The sequence below is a fragment of the Pelodiscus sinensis genome, chromosome 12, assembly GCF_049634645.1.
Source record: "Pelodiscus sinensis isolate JC-2024 chromosome 12, ASM4963464v1, whole genome shotgun sequence".
Taxonomy (NCBI): Eukaryota; Metazoa; Chordata; order Testudines; family Trionychidae; genus Pelodiscus; species Pelodiscus sinensis.
This window is the reverse complement of record NC_134722.1, coordinates 31,453,644-31,473,186: the sequence shown is the minus strand read 5'-3', so window position 1 is coordinate 31,473,186 and position 19,543 is coordinate 31,453,644. Positions and strand designations below refer to the sequence as shown.

The following is a 19,543-nucleotide window of genomic DNA, read 5'->3' as shown; positions in this document are numbered from 1 at the left end:
GTGCTTCACTCAGGAGGGAAAATCAAAATGCACAGCTGCAAAATGGGGAAGAACTGGCAGTGCTGCTGAAAAGGAGCTGTGGGTTACAGGAGATCACAACTTGAATATGAGTAGACAAGGTGATGTGGTTGCTAAAACGATGTATTAACCAGAGTGCTGCATATGAGACACAGGAGGTAATTGCCCTACTCTAGTTAGCACCACTGGAGTAGTGTCCAATTCTGGGTAGATAAATAGAAGAAAGGCCAGAGGAGAGCAGTAAATGATAAATGTTATAGCAAACCTGACCAAGGGGGAAAGATTAAAATACCGGGTCTGTTTACTCGTGAGTGAAGGTGACTAATGAGGGATCTGATACCAGTCTTTAAATACGTTAGGGGCTGTTATAAAGAGGATTATGACCAATTGCTTACTGAGAGCCCTGCAGGTTGGGTTTAATCTGAAGCAAGAGAGGTTTAGGTTGGATATTAGGAAAAACTTTCCAGCTGTAAGGATAATGAAATTCTAAACTAGGCTTCCAAAGAAGGTTGTGGAAGCTCCTTTATTGGGACATTGTTTGTAAGAACAGATTAGACAAACGCTTGTCTGGGTGGTATCAGTTTACTTGATCCTGCAGAGGGGCTGGATATCTCAAGGTCCCTTCCAGCCGTCATTTCTATGAAACACAAGAGTGAAAATGCTGCACTTCATATGATTCCTTTGGCTTTAAATCAAAGCATTCTGTCCCTCTCTGGCCTAGTAGACGTGTATACTGAATCCATGGATACTCACATCAATTTTTTTTTCTAGATCCCACATGCCTAAATGCTCCTGTCCTGCCTCAGAGGAGCTAAAGGGGGAAAGGAAAGGTGAATTATAAATACGTACGCACAAAGATGGAACGTGCAGTCTCAAAGTGTCGCTGACTTGTGTTTAATGATGAATTACAATGGAATTCATCGTTGGAAAAAATAACCCAACTATACATATAGTATGATGGGGGCTAATTTGGCTATGACAAATCAGGAACGAGATTTTGGAGTTAGTGTGGATTGTTCTCTGAAAACGTCTACACAGTGTGCTGTGGCGGTCAAAAAGGCAAATAGAATGTTAGGAATTATTAAGCAAGGGATAGAAAATAAAACACAGAATATTTTACTGCCTTTGTATAAAACTATGCTACACCCACATCTTGAATACTGTGTACAAATGTGGTTCCTCACCTCAAAAAAGATATTTTGGTCTTGGAAAGGGTTCAGAAAAGAGCAACTAAAATGATTAGGGGGTTGGGAACGGGTCCCATATGAAGAGAGGCTAAAGCGACTGGGACTTTTCAGTTTGGAAAAGAGGAGACTGAGGCGTGATATGATAGCGTTATATAAAATTATGAGTGGTGTGGAGAGGGTGAATAAAGAAAAGTTATTAATTAGTTCCCATAATATAAGGACTAGAGGACACCAAATGAAATTAATGGGTAGCAGGTTTAAAACTAATAAGCGAAAATTCTTCTTCACACAGTGCATAGTCAACCTGTGGAACTCCTTGCCAGCTGTGGCTGTGAAGGCTAGAACTATAACAGAGTTTAAAGAGAAGATAGATAAATTCATGGAGGTTAGGTCCATAAAAGGCTATTAGCCAGGGGATAGAAATGGTGTCCCTGACCTCTGTTTGTCAGAGGCTGAAGATGGATGGTATGAGACAAATCGCTTGATCATTGTCTTCGGTCCACCCCCTCTGGGGCACTTGGCGCTGGCCACTATTGGTAGACAGGCTACTGGGCTAAATGGAGCTTTGGTCTGACCCAGAACAGCCATTCTTATGTTCTTATGTTGCAACGGAAGAAAAAAAATGTGTCTGAAAACTGTAGGTACTGGGAGTATGTATAATTTTTTTTAAAGGGGTACTTTATAAAAAAAAAAAGATTGAGAAACACTGCTGTATAGGATCAAATAGTAAATTGTGTAGTGGCAAAAAACAGTATGGCTTTTCCTCTCTCATAAAGTTATGCCCTATAGTGATCCATTCTTTTATTACATACTTTTTTATTGTCAACATTTTCATTTTTTTTCTTTCTCCTTTAAATGCTTATTTCTCAATATCAGACTTCTTTAAATAATGTTGGCAGTGTGCATATAGCACAAAATAGATATAATTATGTTCTTATGGAATGTCGGAGAGATGGCTCCATGAAGAGCCTACCACATGATTTCCTTGTGCTCAATGCCATTACACTGCGCACAAAGTAGACTCAAAATAAATGGACACCAGAGTCTCTAGTGGGGTTTTGCTATGGGTTTTTGTTTATTTCATAATCAATTGTGCATATTCAGATTTTTCACAAGCATTTAAACAAAATGATTTTCACTGTGAACTAATAGTTGCTCAGCTGTAGAATAATGGTTATGAATTTATATTATTTTGTACATTAAATGAGGATTTAATTAATGTAACTAACGGCACACACTCTCAACATGCATTGCACTCAGTCTTGCAATTCTGTTTGGGAAGGAAGATGTTTTTACTTTGAAAAATGAAAAAAAAAACCCACAAGATGAAAAAGCCGCACACCTACATTAGTGCGCTTTATTATATATATTTTTGCCCTCAGAAATGCTGAATAAGGCCAGATGATCAGCTCAGCTGTTAAAGTCTTCACAGAGTGCTATGAATGGAGCTGAACACACTCAGAAATGATTTGGCAACCAATGGAATACAAGGAGGGTATGATGTCAGGTCTCTGCCCCAAGACAAGTGGTCATGCTCTGCATCCATGAACGCTCCCATGGAGCCTCCGCAGAAAGTGCCACGTGGTGCTTGAGGGAACAAACGCATGGCCAGTGGGGTGAGGTCTGCATTCAAGAGGAAGAATCATAATCCTTTGCCCAGCTGGGGATGAAATAGTCTGGGGCCAGATTTACAAATGTAATCAGGTCCTAAAGATGCAGATAGGTGCCCAGTGTCGTAAGAATTTTAAAAAGCACACATGAAAATTAGGCTCGTACGTGTGACTTTATGTACCTATAACTTTTTGTAAAATTTCCCTGCTGTAGTCCTGGGGAGATGATTTTCAGCACCCATAATCTTCCTTCATATTCTAGATACTGAATAGGATGGCTACCATTGGTATTCTTAGAGACCAAGGCTGAGTCTACATTGGCAAGATTTTGCACAAAATCTTGCCGCCTGTCTACACTGGCCACGAGTATTTGCGCAAGAACACTCATGGTCTACTGTATGAAATCAGTGCTTCTTGCACAACTATTCTGATGCTCCCGCTCAGGGATAAGTCCTCGTGCGCAAGTGTTCTTGCGCAAGAGGCCAGTGTAGATAGGTAACATCAATTTCCTAAAAATGGCCATCGAAGCTTTCTTGCGCAAGAGAGCGTCTACACTGGCACGGATGCTTTTGCGCAAAAGCAAATCTTTTGCGCAAAGGCACATCCCAGTATAGATGCTCTCTTGCGCAAATTCTTTTAATGGAAAAACTATTTGCGCAAAATCATGCCAGTGTAGATGCAGCCTTAATCATTATTAAAACCATTATGAATGGCATAATTGCAATCAATTAAAATCATTGCAATCACCTATAGACTATCATCACAAACATTCCAGTTTAAAAGCATTACATCTTGCTGTAACGTTCTGGATGAAACTGTGGCCCATGTGAGCCAGTACTGCATTTACAATGGCACTAGGCCCACCTGCAGAAGGGGCTTTGGCAACTGGCTCATGGCCTCACCCTCCACTCCACACATGCTCCATCCTGAAGGCCCTGCCCCCTTCACTTGCCCTCTTCTCCCCCAAGGTCTTGCCTAAGGTTGCCAGGTGTCCGGTATTTTCTGTTTTTCTCAGACAGAAGGCTGCTTGGGACAGTCTTCCTGTGCCACATTAGGCAGGGGTGGGGGGAGCGACTGGTTTTTTTGTGCGATCGTTTTTTTTTTCTCAACAACTTTGGTCCCCTGTTTTGGGGGGGAGGGGGGTTTTGCTCAACCAATTTTCTTCCTACCATGTTCGGTATTTTTTGTGAATGTATCTGGCACTCCTAGTCTTGTCCACTACTTGCTTCTTGTCACACCCCTCCCACTTCCTGTGCTCTGCTCTCCACACACCATCCCCTTTTGCAGGTAGAGCCTCGGGGTGTGGGAACAGGCCGAGTAGAGGCAGGGCTTTAAGGCAGAGCTTGGCTGGAGTGGGGAAAGGAGGGCCCATGGTCTAGGTACTAGGCCCGCAAAAATTAATCCAGCCATGCCAGTGCCGAGCACCCCTTTTTATTTTTTCAGCTGGTGCATGAGCCTTAGAGAACTCACAGGCTATGTCTACACTGGCGGCTTCTTGCACAAGAATATCTTGCACAAGAGTTCTTGTGCAAGAAGTCTTGCGCAAGAACACATCCATAATGACATGTGCGAGATGTGCTTTTGTACAAGGGCATCTATGACAGTGTGGATGCTCTCTTGCACAAGAAAGTGCTGATGGCTGTTTTAGTCGTAGGGCTTTCTTGCGCAAGAAATCTCTGCCGATTGTCCACACTGCCCTCTTGCACAAGAGATCCTCCGCAAGAGAGCTTACACCTGTTAGAAGTGTAGCTCTTACCTGAAAAGAGCGTAGCTCTTGCGCAAGAAGCCCTCTCTTACCATGCCATACTGTAAATCATCTTGCACAAGAGCAGGTGGGCAGTGTAGGTGCTTTGCGGATTCTTGCGCAAGAACCCACCAGTGTAGACATAGCCCCAGAGGCCAGGCCTGTGATTGTTCTTCAATCCATTGATTGAAAATCATTACTACATCTGCTCATCAGTCCTCCTACCCCCAATCACATGTGCATGTTCCATTTACCAATATTGGCATTATTTTAGTGTCCTCATCCTTTATTAACTGCTCACATTTCTTTTCTTTTTTCATAGTAGTGTTCTTAGATTTCTAAATCATTACTATTTTTGACTTAATTCCCCTTCTTCATTTTACAATAGACCTATTTTCTCTACAGCATTAGTTTTTATTAATATATCTTTTCCCTCCCCCCTCAGCCCCTCTTTTTAACTAGTATTCATTGATGCTGCTTTTGGCTGCCTTTATCCATTTCCTTAAGATGTAGTGGGTTACCGCCTCTTTTTCTGTTTTGTCATTTCTTTTTAAAATCATTGCGGCATTGTTCATGTTTATTCACTGCATTTTTCTTTCGCACCTGTGTTCACACTGAATAATATTTTGCTTAGCACATGGTGTCATTAATTCTATGGAAGACAAACAACTGCTCATTGTGAATTGGACTGGCTTATTGTATTTAGGATTTATTACTTTTCTTCCATATTTCTTTTTGCCAAGCTCTGCTTTCTTGGAATCCATATCTCTGTGTTGATGTACACTAAGGTGCTCTAATTGGAAGATGCTGTTCCATTAATAAGCAGATCAAGTGGAAGCTGTCCTCTATTTGCTTTCTGGTTTCCAAATTTGTGGGCTACAGTTAGGCTGTGTCTACACTGGGCCACTTATTCCGGAAAATCAGCCGCTTTTCCGGAATAAGCTGGGAGCTGTCTACACTGGCCCTTGAATTTCCAGAAAAGCAATGATGCTCTACTGTACAAAATCAGCCACTATTCCGGAAAAACTATTCTGCTCCCACTCGGGCATAAGTCCTTATTCCGGAACACTGTTCCAGAAAAGGGCCAGTGTAGATAGCCCAGTAGTCTTTTCTGGAAAAAAGCCCCGATCGCGAAAATGGCGATCGGGCATCTTTTCCAGAAAATCATGTCTACATTGGCCACAGACGCTTTTCTGGAAAAAGGGCTTTTCCGGAAAAGCAGCCTGCCAATGTAGACGCTCCTTTTCCGGAAAAACTGAAAACGGAATAGTATTCCGTTTTAAGCATTTCCGGAAATTCATGCCAGTGTAGACACAGCCTTAATGTACATTATTAGTCAACCATTTTCTAACAAATCACCCACACAAAGTATCCTGTGATTCAAACGGTTTTGAAAATTAGTAAAACAAGAATGACAAATCTATGACTGTTTAGTTATAACTGATGATTGGACTTCCTACCTTTTTATTTCTTGGAGACATTCTCAACCCAAAAGTAAAGCCAGTTAATATTTTTGTTTTAAAAAATGTCTTTGAATGTTTTCTTTTTTGCCATCACATTCCCATGTAGAAAGAAAGAAAGCTTCCACTGCTATTTAGGTTGAATGTAATTACAAAACTTTGGGGGAGGGGTGGCGAGTAAAGCCAGTGTTTTATCCAAATTAAATTTTCATCTAATTTTGGGTCCATTTTAAGTTCAGTCTACATTCAATTTAATAAAAAAAGAACCTAAAACCCAGATAAAGGCACTAAATGAGAGTAACAAACCTCGGCCATTTTTAATTCTACATTGCTTACTAAAAATCTTACATCTGCAGCCATTTAAAATAGAGACAGAGCATAAATGGTGTGTGTTTGTGTGTTTTTGTTAAGGCACAAGATTATTATGAGCACCTTGGATAACTAAACAGTTCTTTTAACTGACATCAAAGCACAAGACATGCATTCCCCCATTGCTGCAGGACATTGGGACTTCAATCACAGGGGTAGGAGGCCAAAATATTTTCTGGTTTTGACCTCTTCAAATATCATTTTCTGGCTCAACTCCTGATGTTTGGTTTTATTTTCTAAGTCAAACTGTGCCTTCTCTCTGTGGTTATTTTCCCCACCCCCGCTCCCTCTTTTTAAATTCCCCAGCTGGATGTATTGACCATTTAGAAAAAGCAGTTCCCTTTGCTTTTGAACAGTCTGATTGTTTAAATAGGCTTGTTTTAAAATGTGTTTGATGTCTTGGACTGAGTCTGTGAGTCAGCCTTGAGCAAGAGTCCAGGATCATTCTTCATGAATATCTTTTTAAACATTTTGTGAAGAATTAAAATGTAACATTACTTTCAGGAAACTAGCAGAGGTTTATTAAGCATTTAAGAAGTGAGACGTCCCTAAATATTAAACAATTTATTGACATCTAGGGTTTGATTTTTCAATCACTTTTTTTTATTAATACTTTTATTTCACAAGCAACCCTTGAAAAGACATCTCTTTTCTCAACTCTTGTTCACTTTTTAGGTGACTTGTATGGCAAGAAGCGATGAGAAGCCACACAAATTACAATAGCCAGAGACGAGCTGGTCAAAAACAAACAAACAAACAAAAACCACCACAACCTTTTTTCCCCCCCTTATGACAGAAATAACGTCTTTTGAAGCGTTCATGGTTTTTTAAATGAAATAAAAATAATTTAAATCTAAATGAAAAAGTTTGTTTTGTTTATGATTTTTCAGTGAAGCTTCATTTGTCCAGGAGAAAATGTTTTGGCTGTAAAATGTTGACTAGCTCTACTTCATAATGAAGTCAAGACATTTAGAATAGAAATTATTTTTAAATAGTCTCCCTCAAGTTTAAGCCAATTCCATCTACTTCCCTCTTCAAGAAACCACTCAAATTTATTTTCAACTGGACATTTCTCATCATTAATCTTTGAAAGAAAATCTCTGTTGGAGTTTAAGTGTAACGTTTAGAATTATGGGACTCTGACTAACCCATTAAAGGAGTACCTTTACTTTATCAAAGTGCTTGTGCTAGACACCTAAGTTGGTTGACTAGGGATGGATTTAGTATCTGGAGTTCAATTGAAAAGATGGAGGAGGCCTCAACAACCAAACAGACAATTTAAACACCACTGTTGGCCTTTTCTAAGAGACAGTACTTCCCTACGTGCTGGCATGGAGTCTCTACATAACAAAAGATAATTTAAGGAAAGGGAACCTAGCATTAATTTGGGAAAACACCACAATTGAAAAAGCATATGACCATAGACCCACACCACAGTACATGGGCAGTGCTCTTAGCTTCTATTTCCCACTTTGGCGTATGAAAGTTCAACAAAGGTCACTTCAACATGCTAGTCCCCTTTCCCTCCCATGCATCTCATTCACAGTTGGTTGTCTTCGATCAAAGACCCTGGAGTTCAGAGGTGCATTTACATGGATTCACTACCCGCCTGTAAGATGGTTTGGAGGTGCTTGAGCAGTGCCCTCTCTGCTGTATTCTACCATTATTAACACTTGTTTCTTTCAGCTCATTGCCACTTATGTGATACCAACTTCTGCATTTTACCTTAGCCCAGCTGTTGATGAGATCACTGGATAACGAGGAACCTTTCTGCTTCTGTTGACATTTATTGCAGCTGTGCCCTCAGACTAGGCTAAGGATTAGCCCCTAGATCTGTTCAATGATTGCAGCTCTAATGATCAGAGAATAGAAACAAAGACTCACAATAGAGTCCAGTCAGGTGGTCTTAAATGCTGGAGAGTGGAAGGATCAAATCATTTCTAGGACTCTTCAGGCACAGTCTACACCAGGGCTACTCAACTTTGGAAGCCCGGGGGAAGGAGGGGGGGGTCGCAATGATACAGCGTATGCCGAGGGCCGCAACTTAACTGTGGTTGCATATACATGCAAATATATATGCAAATAGCTTCTTTCACACTGACTGGCATGAATACAAAGATACTGGCAAGACTACACAACACGCAGGTCCCATTTAAGTCAGTTCTGATGTTAATAAAATTCAATATTTACCCAATTTCCACCCAAATGACAGCCCTTTTAATGGAAAATGACAGTCCAGGAATTTAACTACTAAAATGCATATCAACAAGACCATTATATTAACTACTTTTTTGTTTTGGCGCCCACCTGTGGGCTGCAAACAAACAGACCATGTGTTGAGTAGCCCTGATCTACACCATCAGATAAATACCTATTTCCACCCACCCCCCTCATTTTGAGTATTGGCCTCCTTACAATCCAAGTGCTATGTCCAGTAGGATATACACCCCATCAGAGCAGCTAAGTTTAGTTCTCTAGCTGATTAGTCATGGAATAAGGATAATATTATTTCATTACTCTTGCATTCAATACTAAAATGAATTGTAACCTAAAACCAGACAAAATTGATGGCACTGACAACACAGCTCTTCTATGTGTCCATGTACATATAACAGCTCCAAAAGTCTTTTCCCACAGCTGATCACTAGATGTCAGGGGAGGGCTTATTCAGACAGTGCTTATATCACAACTGTATTTAAAAAAAAAGCAGTATTTCACTGCTAAGACGTTATTATGGTCATAACCAATAGTCATTGATTGATATTGTCTACATCAGCTTCATTTTTCCCTCCTTTTAAAGCAAGCATAACATATACTATCTACTCTAACTTTTTTAATTTAAAGTCTTGAAATAAGACAAAGCTAAATGATGCTAGTTTTGAATTCACAAGAAAGTGCTGCAGTGAGTACTCAGCTGCTTGCTTTTGAATACTCAATTTTAAAGAGGTACATGTATTTGAGGTAGTCATTTAGAAACCAATTATAGTATGCCTAAAAGCTATGCTTTTATTTTACATTCTTGATCAACCTGGTTTCTCTTAGAAGGTAACTTTTTTTGCTTTTATCTGTTACCCCTAAATCAGTCTTAGGTAGCAATTAATTTCAGATAGCACAAATACCTTCACAATGAAAAAAAATCATATAGGCCACATCCCTTAAAAAAAATAAAAATAAAAAAAGGACAGAAAAACATGTTTTCTCCAAACATATTGAAATGTGTTAGTGTTCTGTAAAGAGGCAGTTATGAAATATCTAGTAAATAGGAGTTTAAGTGTGAAGTGGCTATTGTAAATTAAACATCTAACTTCTAGCTCTAGCAATTTCCCTCCTCATTCTTTCTCCTCACAATGTGTTTTGCTGGGGCGTTAGAGAGGGGGAGGGGAGTCATGCTTGCACAAGTATTTAGCTGTGAGATGTAAAAACTTACAAATTACTGGCTAAAAATCTTTAGTACAGTGTCTTTCTTTTTAGATTTTCTCTCTCTCTCTCTCTCTCTCTCTCTCTCTCTCTCACACACACACACACACACACACACACACACACACACACTAATTGCTCCCCTACTTTTCTCGCTCCTACCCTCTCAATCTTTTACTATTCAAAATGTGAAAACTAGGGTTGTCAGTTAATTGCAGTTAGCTTACACTATATAAAAATGATTTTTTTTTAAATCACCATTAATCATATTTTTAAGTACAGGCAGTCCCCGGGTTACGTACAAGATACGGATTGTAGGTTTGTTCTTAAGTTGAATCTGTATGTAAGTCGGAACTGGCATCCAGATTCCGCCACTGCTGAAACTGATCAGTTTCAACAGCGGCTGAATCTGGACGCCAGTTCCGACTTACATACAGATTCAACTTAAGAACCCCAGGCGTCCCCAAGTCAGCTGCTGCTGAAACTGATCAGCAGCTGATTTCAGGAAGCCCGGGGCAGAGCAACTCTGCCTCGGGCTTCCTGTAGTCAGCCGCTGGTCAGTTTCAGCAGCGGCTGACTTGGGGACGCCTGGGGCAGAGCAGCTCGGGTGCTGCTGGGTTGGTCCAGTAGTGTGGCCGCTCCTCAGCGCTACTGGACCGACCCAGCAGCACCCCAGCTGCTCTACCCCAGGCGTCCTGATTCAGCCGCTGCTGAAACTGATCAGCTGGGGTGCTGCCGGGTTGGTCCAGTAGCGCCAAGGAGCAGTGCTGCGGGACCAACTGGCAGCGCCCCACCTGCTCTACCACAGGCCAGATCAGCTGGAAGCGCCGCGGGTCCGGTCCCGGGTCCTCCGCCAACTAGGGAGACGCTGAGCAAAGCGGCGGAGTACCCGGGCCGGACCCGCGGCGCTTCCAGATCAACGCCGCGGGTCCGGCCCGGGTCCTCCGCCGCTTTGCTCTGCGTCTCCCTGGTCTGCTGGCTCCCCCAGCAGACCAGGGAGACGGGGAGCAGTTTTTGTTGCCCTGGAGGAGGCGGGCGGCGGGACCAGGCATCCCGCCGCTCCAGTCCTCCGGGGCGAGAAAATCCCCGTTCGTAACTGCGGATCCGACATAAGTCGGATCCGCATAACTCGGGGACTGCCTGTAGTACCAATTTTATTAAATATTGTAGATGCTTTTCTATATTTTTAAATACAAATACAAAATATACACTACTCATATTTAAGTGAGTAGTATGTACTTTCTACTCTATTGTAATTGAAATCAATGTATTTGAAAATGTAGAAAACATCCAAAATACATAAACAAACTGTATTGTTTAGTAGCATGATGAGTCATGCTATTAACCTCATTCATTTTAATTGACTGACAGTCCTAGTGAAAATTAAAGCAGCAGTGAAAATTAGTTTCCTCTGTTTAGAATTAACACCTAGCATTGACTCTCAGAAAAAAAAAAAAAAAAAAAAACATATTTCAGAATTAAACCAATGCAAACTTATTTTCCTGAGGTTAAAGCCCTGCAACTATGGGTAATATATATAATATATTATTCTGAGATTCTAATACTATCAAAATCTATTTGAAGTGGGAAAAAGATTATTGAGGCTCTGGTGAACGCAGCAATGCTATTTTGCCACAAGATGGCACTTTATGCATTCAGTTACAGGTAGGCTAACATCCTCAAACTAATGATGAGTAACAGTTTTATTATAGCAAGGGGAGTAGTTCAAATACATTTGTGTTTAGACAAAGTGAGAAATGTGGAAGTGAGCAGTTGGGGATTGCTGGCTGAATCACAGGGAAATATTTAATCGCATTTGCAGATATTTCCTTTCAATTTCTCTAAATCAGACAAGGGGAAATAAAGACAGAGCCAGAAACTCAGACCTAATTTGTATTTACAATCTGTCTAGTTCCTTTGGAGGCACATCGGTGTTTCATCATTTTCTACCAGTAAGAATCTTGCCCATTAAAAAGCTAGATATATATTCAGATGATCATGTAAATAAGCTTTAGCAGGCCTTTTCCAGAATTGGTAAAACAGGCATTTGGAACAGCTCCTTGTGTAAACACCAGACAACACTGCTGCAGCGGGCCAGTACATTACAAAGCAAAGGCTGAACTGGGTGAGGTACTCTAAACAGTGCAACCCAGGAAGGTTAGAGGTTTCTGTGTGAACAAGAGCCAAATTCATCTGAAAATAGTTGCATTTATTTTCTTTTCGGAAGGAAAGGGGGGTAACACTGGATGATGGTGTTCATGCTGGGATCCCTTCCATGTATCAACTCAGGGAGATAAGTGTACAAACACAGCCATGGCCAGAGTAAAATCCTGGGACTGAGGAGTATTAAAGGCTTCAAGATGACTTAAATTTTAGCTGCATTGGAAAGATTTCAAAGAGAAATCTGACCTCCAAACCTGCATTCAAACACCCCCTGATTTTTCAGAAGGGAGAAGAGGAAAGGAATAGGAGTCCGGGGGGGGGGGGGGGGGGGGGAGGCACAGGGGTGGGAATTACACCTAAGCCTGCAAGACTATGCTGTTACAAGCATGGTTTTTGACAGCTTAGCTAATGTTTCTGCGGTTGCAGTAGGTGGTTTAGCTATGCCAACAGAATTCCTTCTGTCAGTTATACACTGACAAAATCTCTGTTCTGTAGACAAGCATTGGAAAACCATTGTGCCAAATGCCATTTAGTTATCTAAAGGTAGGCATAGAAGGATTCCCCATTCTCTCTCGTCTACACTTAGATTAGCATAAAGTTTTACTCAGTAAGTTCTACCACCAATATTTAGATAATAGCTTGCAATTATAATTCAATGTTGATTGGTTGTGTTTGGACCAGATTTTCATCAGAATTCAGCCCCTTTGTGCTTGTGGCATGGATGACTAGGGCACAACTGATAAAGAGAACAGGTTACAAAGGTTACTAGCTGACACTTGTGGTTACCTGTAACAATAGCCTTGAGTTCAGGTCTACAGAGCCCCAGGTCTACACAAGGGGATATATTTGAATTAAGATACACAACTTCAGCTACATTAATTGGTTAGTTGAAATATCTTAACTCAAATTTTTGAGTCGCTCATACTGCAGGAAGACAAAGGGAGTATACTCTCCCTTCGACTTCCCTTACTCCTTGTAGAAGCAGGACTACTGGCATCGATGGAAGTGCCCTCTCAGTTTGAATTAGCATGTCTTCATTAGAACCTCTACATTCGAACCCTGGAAGATCAACTGCAGCTGCTTCGATCTTATCTGTAGCGTAGACATGGCCCTAGGACTAAACTGATACTACAAATACATGGTTTAGTACTTAAGTCAGGACACTGCTCTGAAGCTCACAGAAGTACTGGCTTAACTAAGTTCAGATTTTAACCTTTTTCCTCATGTGTGGGGAGTCTCATTTTACTATTGCATGTAATTAAGAAATATTAGTGTTAAGTGTTTTCCTACAGCAAATAGTTGCAGATACACTCTCCCTCCGTGAATTATAAATCTTCAAGACTAACACAAGAGTTTTGTAAATGGGCTAAATCTAGGAATCTTAAGGAACATGTGTCAGTTCCAGATACTTTACAAAATATAAACCAAAGTGCAAGTTTAAACACCCCGAAGCACTTCAGAGTTAAACTCCTGTTGCCAAACCCCAGAGGACAATAGTTTAGGATCAGGTTTTTCAGCTGTAACAAGTCAGTGCCCTCTTGTGACAAGATACAAGAAATATGCAGTTTAGATTCCAGTAAGTAATTTTTGTATGGCAAACTACTTGGTGCGAGGTAGACAAACACACTCTGGCACTATTCATGAGGTTATTTTGAATACATTTACTTGCAATTGTGAAGTCCTAGATTTTTTATTTTATATATATATAAATAAAAGTCATGGTCTTAAACAAACAAGTGACACTCTCAGCTAACAGAAATTCACCTGTAAATTCACTATTCACATTATAGCAATATTATCTTTATATGTACAGGGTGAGGTAACCGCTCCATATATTACAGTTGTTTGAAGTGTATTATTCCTGTGCATCCCACTGTCAGGTTTCACTTGCACTTCATCCATCCATCTGCTGCCAAGATTTCTTCCTAACAACATCCTTGTGCCCTCCTCCCTCCCCCACCAGCTCCAAGTCTAAGGGGCACTTTAGAAAGGGATATTAAACCCCATGCATAAGAAAGAAGTTAGGAAGGAGTTTTCCCAATGAGAAGCTAATCCTCAATAATTTACTATGGAAATTGCAAGAAATCCTAATGTCACATCAGGTACTAGGCACTGCTCAAGTCAGAATACAGCATTTTGATAGGATCACTGATGTGATCAGATATGGCACATTCTTTATTTCCTATGCAAAATTCAGTTAGGAGCCCCATCAAAGAAAGAGTGCAGAAAGTTCTTAAAAAACAAACTAGACCACATTTCCATTTCTATCATACCCAGATAACCCAAAAGTCCGGGGGGGGGGGGGGGGGGGAGGAGGGGAAATCAGAGCTATAAGAATGTTAAGTTTAACATTAATACAGAAATAGCATATAGTACAGTCCTTCCTAGGAGGAATTCATTCTTCCATGAAATTACTGAAAAATATTAAGACTCTCTAATCACCACTTGGAGACAGTCTTTGTAAGTTTAAAGAACAATGTATGCACAAAAACTTGGATGTTTATTTAAACAAAAAGAGAGCAGACAAATGCAAAACATGCTTTGTTACAATGGCAAAACAATTAACTCAAACCTTAAACTTCAACAAGCAGTAAAGTTAAAGCTTAATTCAAGCTTCATGCCAGCTCAATCTTTGAACTGTAGGAGTCAAACAGAAAACATTTTGTAGTTTAATACTATGAAGCAGACAATCAAGGACTCGGGTGACAAGCTCATTCTGAAGGAGTGTAAAGTGCACAATAAGAAAAATGCATTGAACTGAAGTAACTGACTGCTTATGACCATGAATAGTAATTCTGCTACAGTTTCTTAAAATGAAAATTCTCATCCCAGATAATAACAAACAATTACGTTTCTTAGTGAACAATATCAGAATAAATGTCAAATACGTTAGAAATTCATTACACAGAAAGTGACCGTAAGTCATTGGAAAAATGTCAGCTGAACATAGATCTTATATTTTCCTTCTAATATCCCATCAATCCCCCAAAACCAGAAGTATTTGTGTATAATGCACCAACATGGGCTGCTTGTTTATTGACATATATGATGCAAGGCAGTTGCAAGATCTCTCTGACTTCACAACCACAGTCTAAGCATATGACAATTGCTGTGACTTGCTGGTTTCAATTGACTGATACTTAATTTCCAATTTGTTTACTGAACTAAACTGAATACATAAGTGCATTATGTGCTATTCTCAGGCTATCGATTCCATTTAAAGGTATCTAGATATTCAAATTCATAATAATAAACCATGTTATTTTTATTTCAAATGTTGTTTAAAACCTTCCCTAATAACACTTGCAGAATGGAAATCTTAGTTTAAATTATAAAGTCACATCCTCTAAATGAATCATCACTTTAGAAGATAAAAAACAAGTTCTGAAAGGGGAGATTTTCAAAATAATAAAAAGGGTCATCAAGTCCAAGTCCCACTGGACATCGGAGTTCGGCAACTATCTGCCCTCTGGCGATTTAAAAAATTATCTCCAAGTTACTGGTTGACATAAAACAGTGAGAGCTGCTTAAAAATGCCAACTTTTTGTGAGCTCTCGCCAGAAAATAATGGAGTGCAAAGAAAGCATCTTTTTATTCCCTACAGAATCCCAAATTCATTTTCATTTTTTAGTCTCCTCATAAATAAGATGAAGTAACTGGGTAGGATTTACATCGCAATGGTAAAGATCATGTACATTGTTTACAAGTCATTCTTCATAGTTTAAACTTCTCATTTCATTGAAGAGAGTTTTATATATTTTTACTGAAAGTATTACACAGAGAATCAGAATAGTCAACTTCCATACTCTTTAAAAAAAAAAAACCACACTGTAATATGTCAGACTACATACGTTTCCCCATATTACTCTACGGGATAGAGTTATATCATTTTATTTTTATTTTTCTAATCTTAATCAAAAGTTAAATACTACAAGCACCTCTCCCACCTATTTTAACTTTTCAAGACTGAACTATAAACCCCCTTACTCACATACCATCACCAAAAATGGTTTACAATTCATACATAATTAGCCAAATGTATACTGCACAACTTTGTATATCAACATGATCTTGAACAATCACTAAAAATATGTACAAAGCAACATAACTGACATTCCCTCAATTCTTTATACAATTGTAATTGTATGTGAAATCATTCTCTTTGGAAAGAAGTCCAATGATATGAGAGGGAGAAGGCAAGAGGCCATTTATACTTGTCCTTATAATTCACAATTGTCAGTAGGCATTTGTATTCTCCCTCAAACATTGGAGTCAAGGGAAATACATAATTGATAGAACTGTGAGATTGATTTTTCTAGCTATTAAAACAGTATTTTCAGCTAAAAACAGCTGCACAAGTCCACCACTATTCCAGTTTGCTGGGGGGGAAATAAGTACTGTAATTGCCTTAAAAAAGAGTAAATTTGAATAGAAAAAAAATCAGCACTAGATTTTTTCCAACTAACAATTGCATATGTTTAATACACACTTGCAAAATATTGTGGTCCAACTCAATCTGCATTTTTTTAACTAAAAAACTTTTTCCCAGCTTTTCCCCCACAGTGGTGGTCATTTGAAGAGCAAAAGATATCCTTTTCAATATCTTGCCTATAGACATGGTAGGAACAAATAAGATTTACCTGACATTTTCAAGGCAGCACATGGTGTTCTATCAGAAAAAATAAACTTAAAACTACAGAAAATAACTCCAGATAGAAAGTTTTACAATATTCTGAAAGCCACATTTTTTGGTATTGGGTTTGTTTTGTTTTAAAAGGATAATGTATTTTTCATCTGTTCTTCATCCTTTCTACATGAAGTGGATCCCAAAGAGGCAGTTAGTTACTCATGTACAACAATTCTTAAAATCTGAAAATATGCTACAACCCACAATAATGGAGTTTGAACTACAACTAGTTGTACAACATCCAAATTTTGCTGTACACACATTTCTAAACATTTAAAAATACTTTAGACAGAATTATCTAAAAGGCCATTAATACAACAGAATTCCATTGAAAATAAGAATCAACTTCAAGTCACAAAATATCAATAATACTTTACAATGATTTTTTAAAGTAGTGTAATTCATTTTTTGTTCATACATACCAGGTACCAAGTATTTAAAATGCTATTTTTTAAAATTTGTAATTTCATCTTTCCTGATGTTAAGATATAAACATTAGTTTATAATCCCAAACACTGAAAAATTTAGATCACCTATAGCAGCTCAATATGTTGCTGGACAGTCAAATTGTCTACTTCATTTTACTAAGAACTACAAATTCTACTTTAATAACACTCCCTGAGGCAATTAGCCACATTATTTAGCTTGCCATCCAGACACTTGTATAGATTTAGTTTATTATTTTTTGCAGAACATAAGACACTTCCATGTGTTAGTTTATGTTTCTACTGTTATACTTAGACAATATTGCCCCATTCCCTGAAGAAAACTGACATATCCAGTGAAAGTATGTATGATTTGCCCAAATAAAAGAGAAGTACAAACCTCAAGAAATAGAGCAGTTTGAGATTATGGTTGTTGTGATGACTTAGAATTCTATAAAAGTAGACATGCATGATAACAATAGATGGCTAAAGGTTAACAAGACCATAGAAGTCAATTGCAATGACTTCTCTAAAAAAAAAATTAAACCATCCTTATTAAAACCAAAAATATTCCTTCCTGAAGGCAACTGTTAGCTACAGAGCAAAAAAATAAAGTTCATCATCCTTGGTCCACAGAAATACACTGAGCAAGTACACAGTGTATGTTTACATTCTCAATGAACTAAGGATTTTCTCTTATTACAATTCAACTTCTCATTTCAAAATCAACATATCAATGCACTTAACTTAAAGCTTCAGTTTTTAGCAACTTCATTTAGACTTTGTTTATAAAACAAAACACACACGCACACTTCCTAGAGTGCAAAATGCTTAAATATTTCAACAACAGAACTCTACATGTAGTTTTTAAAACATTTGTCTTAGCTTTTCCCTATCATAGCATCCATTGCCGGCAACGGTTGCATCAAAACTGACTAAGGTGAATAGTGAATGCAACAGTAGAGAAATCTGCATACAGTTTTTTCTCCTTTCAGAGTATAATGTTCATTTGTACAAGCTCATGGTTGGGCTTTGATACATGCACATGTAAGCATCACAAAGTAGTCTTCGTGCACATCCTTGAATTTTTCTGGAGTCCAATGAATGTAATTCTTCTAGAGACATTTTTAGGTACTCGCCAACTTCTGGGCATGGTATAACTTGTGGAATGTTAAAACCATTCTGGCCTCCTTTTGAGAATGGAAGGGAAGCAAGAAAAACAAGATGAGGCTAGCATCTTAAACTATCAGTGCTTCCTTAAGGTGTATACCTCTTTGAAACACATCTTGCATGTGTCTCAAATCCAAAGCTGGCACTGTGTGTTACTACAGAAGTTCACCATGTAGTAAGCAAATATTAACACCTCCCAACGATTCCAACTGCCACAAGTTTTTTGTAACCCCATGGGGACCTCGTGAACAAAATTAAAATTATTTTGGTCTTAACTATTTGATAACCATTGATTTACACTGTGGGTTGGGTCATGACCACCTTTAAACGTGGAGGCATCGGCTGAATTGGATTTGCTGAGGCCTGGGCTGAATCCCAACCCTCACTGTCCAAGGCAGAAGCCAAAACCTGAAGGCTTCAGCCCTGGGCAGCAGGGGTCATGTTGCAGGCCACTACATGGGGCTGAAGCCCTTGAGCTTCAGCTTTGACCTCCCTGTCCAGAGTGGTGGGGCTTGGGCAGGCTGGCTTCGGTCTACTCTCCTGGAGCTGTGAAGTAATTTTTATGGTCAGGAGGGGATCATGGTACAATTAAGTTTGAGAAACTCTAGTTTTGGAATTAATTCCCCTCGCTAGCATGAGGACTTGATAATGAATGTGTCAGTCAAATAGAATTACTATACCACACAAATCCACTATTATCCCAATCTTAAATACTTGCCTAACTAATGGGGTGCTATCAGGTATTCTGGAACATTCAATGGAAAAGTGCAGTTAGAGTCAGAAAAATTACATTATCTTTATCGGGTGGTCTTCTGTTTGCATCCTGTCAGATGCATATATTTTAATGGACTTTTACTCTTGCAACTTTTTATTCTGGTTAGCACTGCAGCACGAATATAGCTATAGCCAAATACCTGAATTGATTACTATCTGCTTTAAGGAACTAGCAACATGTACTGAAAGCATTGTCCTCCTCAGATCATCAGTGTTAATGCAACAATAATTCACAGAATAGCAATTAAACAAAATATTATCATAGGATAATGGTTTTCTAGCGCTACCAAACCAGATGGCACTGATTTTGCTCTGTAGAGATTTTATTTCTATTCTACCCAAACAATTATATTCTTTGAATTGTTTAAGACAGAGATTTTCGGAAGTGAGACTGACAGTGGCACAATGAATAGTTAAATAGCTATATTCCAGTGGAGTTAAAAAAAGTTTCTTTTACAGCCTCATGACATATAAAAAAGTTGAGGTACTAGAAAAGTTTAACAGTCACAGTATTTAAGA

At 39.0% G+C, this 19,543-nt stretch overlaps 1 protein-coding gene and 1 long non-coding RNA gene across 8 annotated transcripts in view; one reads left to right on the top strand and one right to left on the bottom strand.

Moving 5' to 3' along the window:
- The window catches only part of LOC102447669 (uncharacterized), a 210,210-nt gene that overhangs the window by 179,453 nt on the left and 11,214 nt on the right, over positions 1-19,543 (top strand). For 2 of the 4 annotated variants that reach the window (XR_012906731.1, XR_012906730.1), the window contains exon 7: positions 7,064-7,191. The exons of 1 other annotated variant lie outside the window; for it this stretch is intronic. This is a non-coding gene — a long non-coding RNA (uncharacterized LOC102447669). Of the gene's footprint in view, positions 1-7,063; positions 7,192-19,543 lie in introns of those variants that run through there. One more of the 4 variants, XR_012906728.1, reaches the window with a different exon arrangement.
- The window catches only part of CYLD (CYLD lysine 63 deubiquitinase), a 41,559-nt gene continuing 37,451 nt past the window's right edge, over positions 15,436-19,543 (bottom strand). For all 4 annotated transcript variants that reach the window (XM_075940251.1, XM_075940252.1, XM_075940253.1 and 1 more), the window contains exon 17: positions 15,436-18,270. In XM_075940251.1, coding sequence (XP_075796366.1) covers positions 18,086-18,270 — 185 coding nt within the window. In that variant the 3' untranslated portion in view covers positions 15,436-18,085. The remainder of the gene's footprint in view (positions 18,271-19,543) is intronic.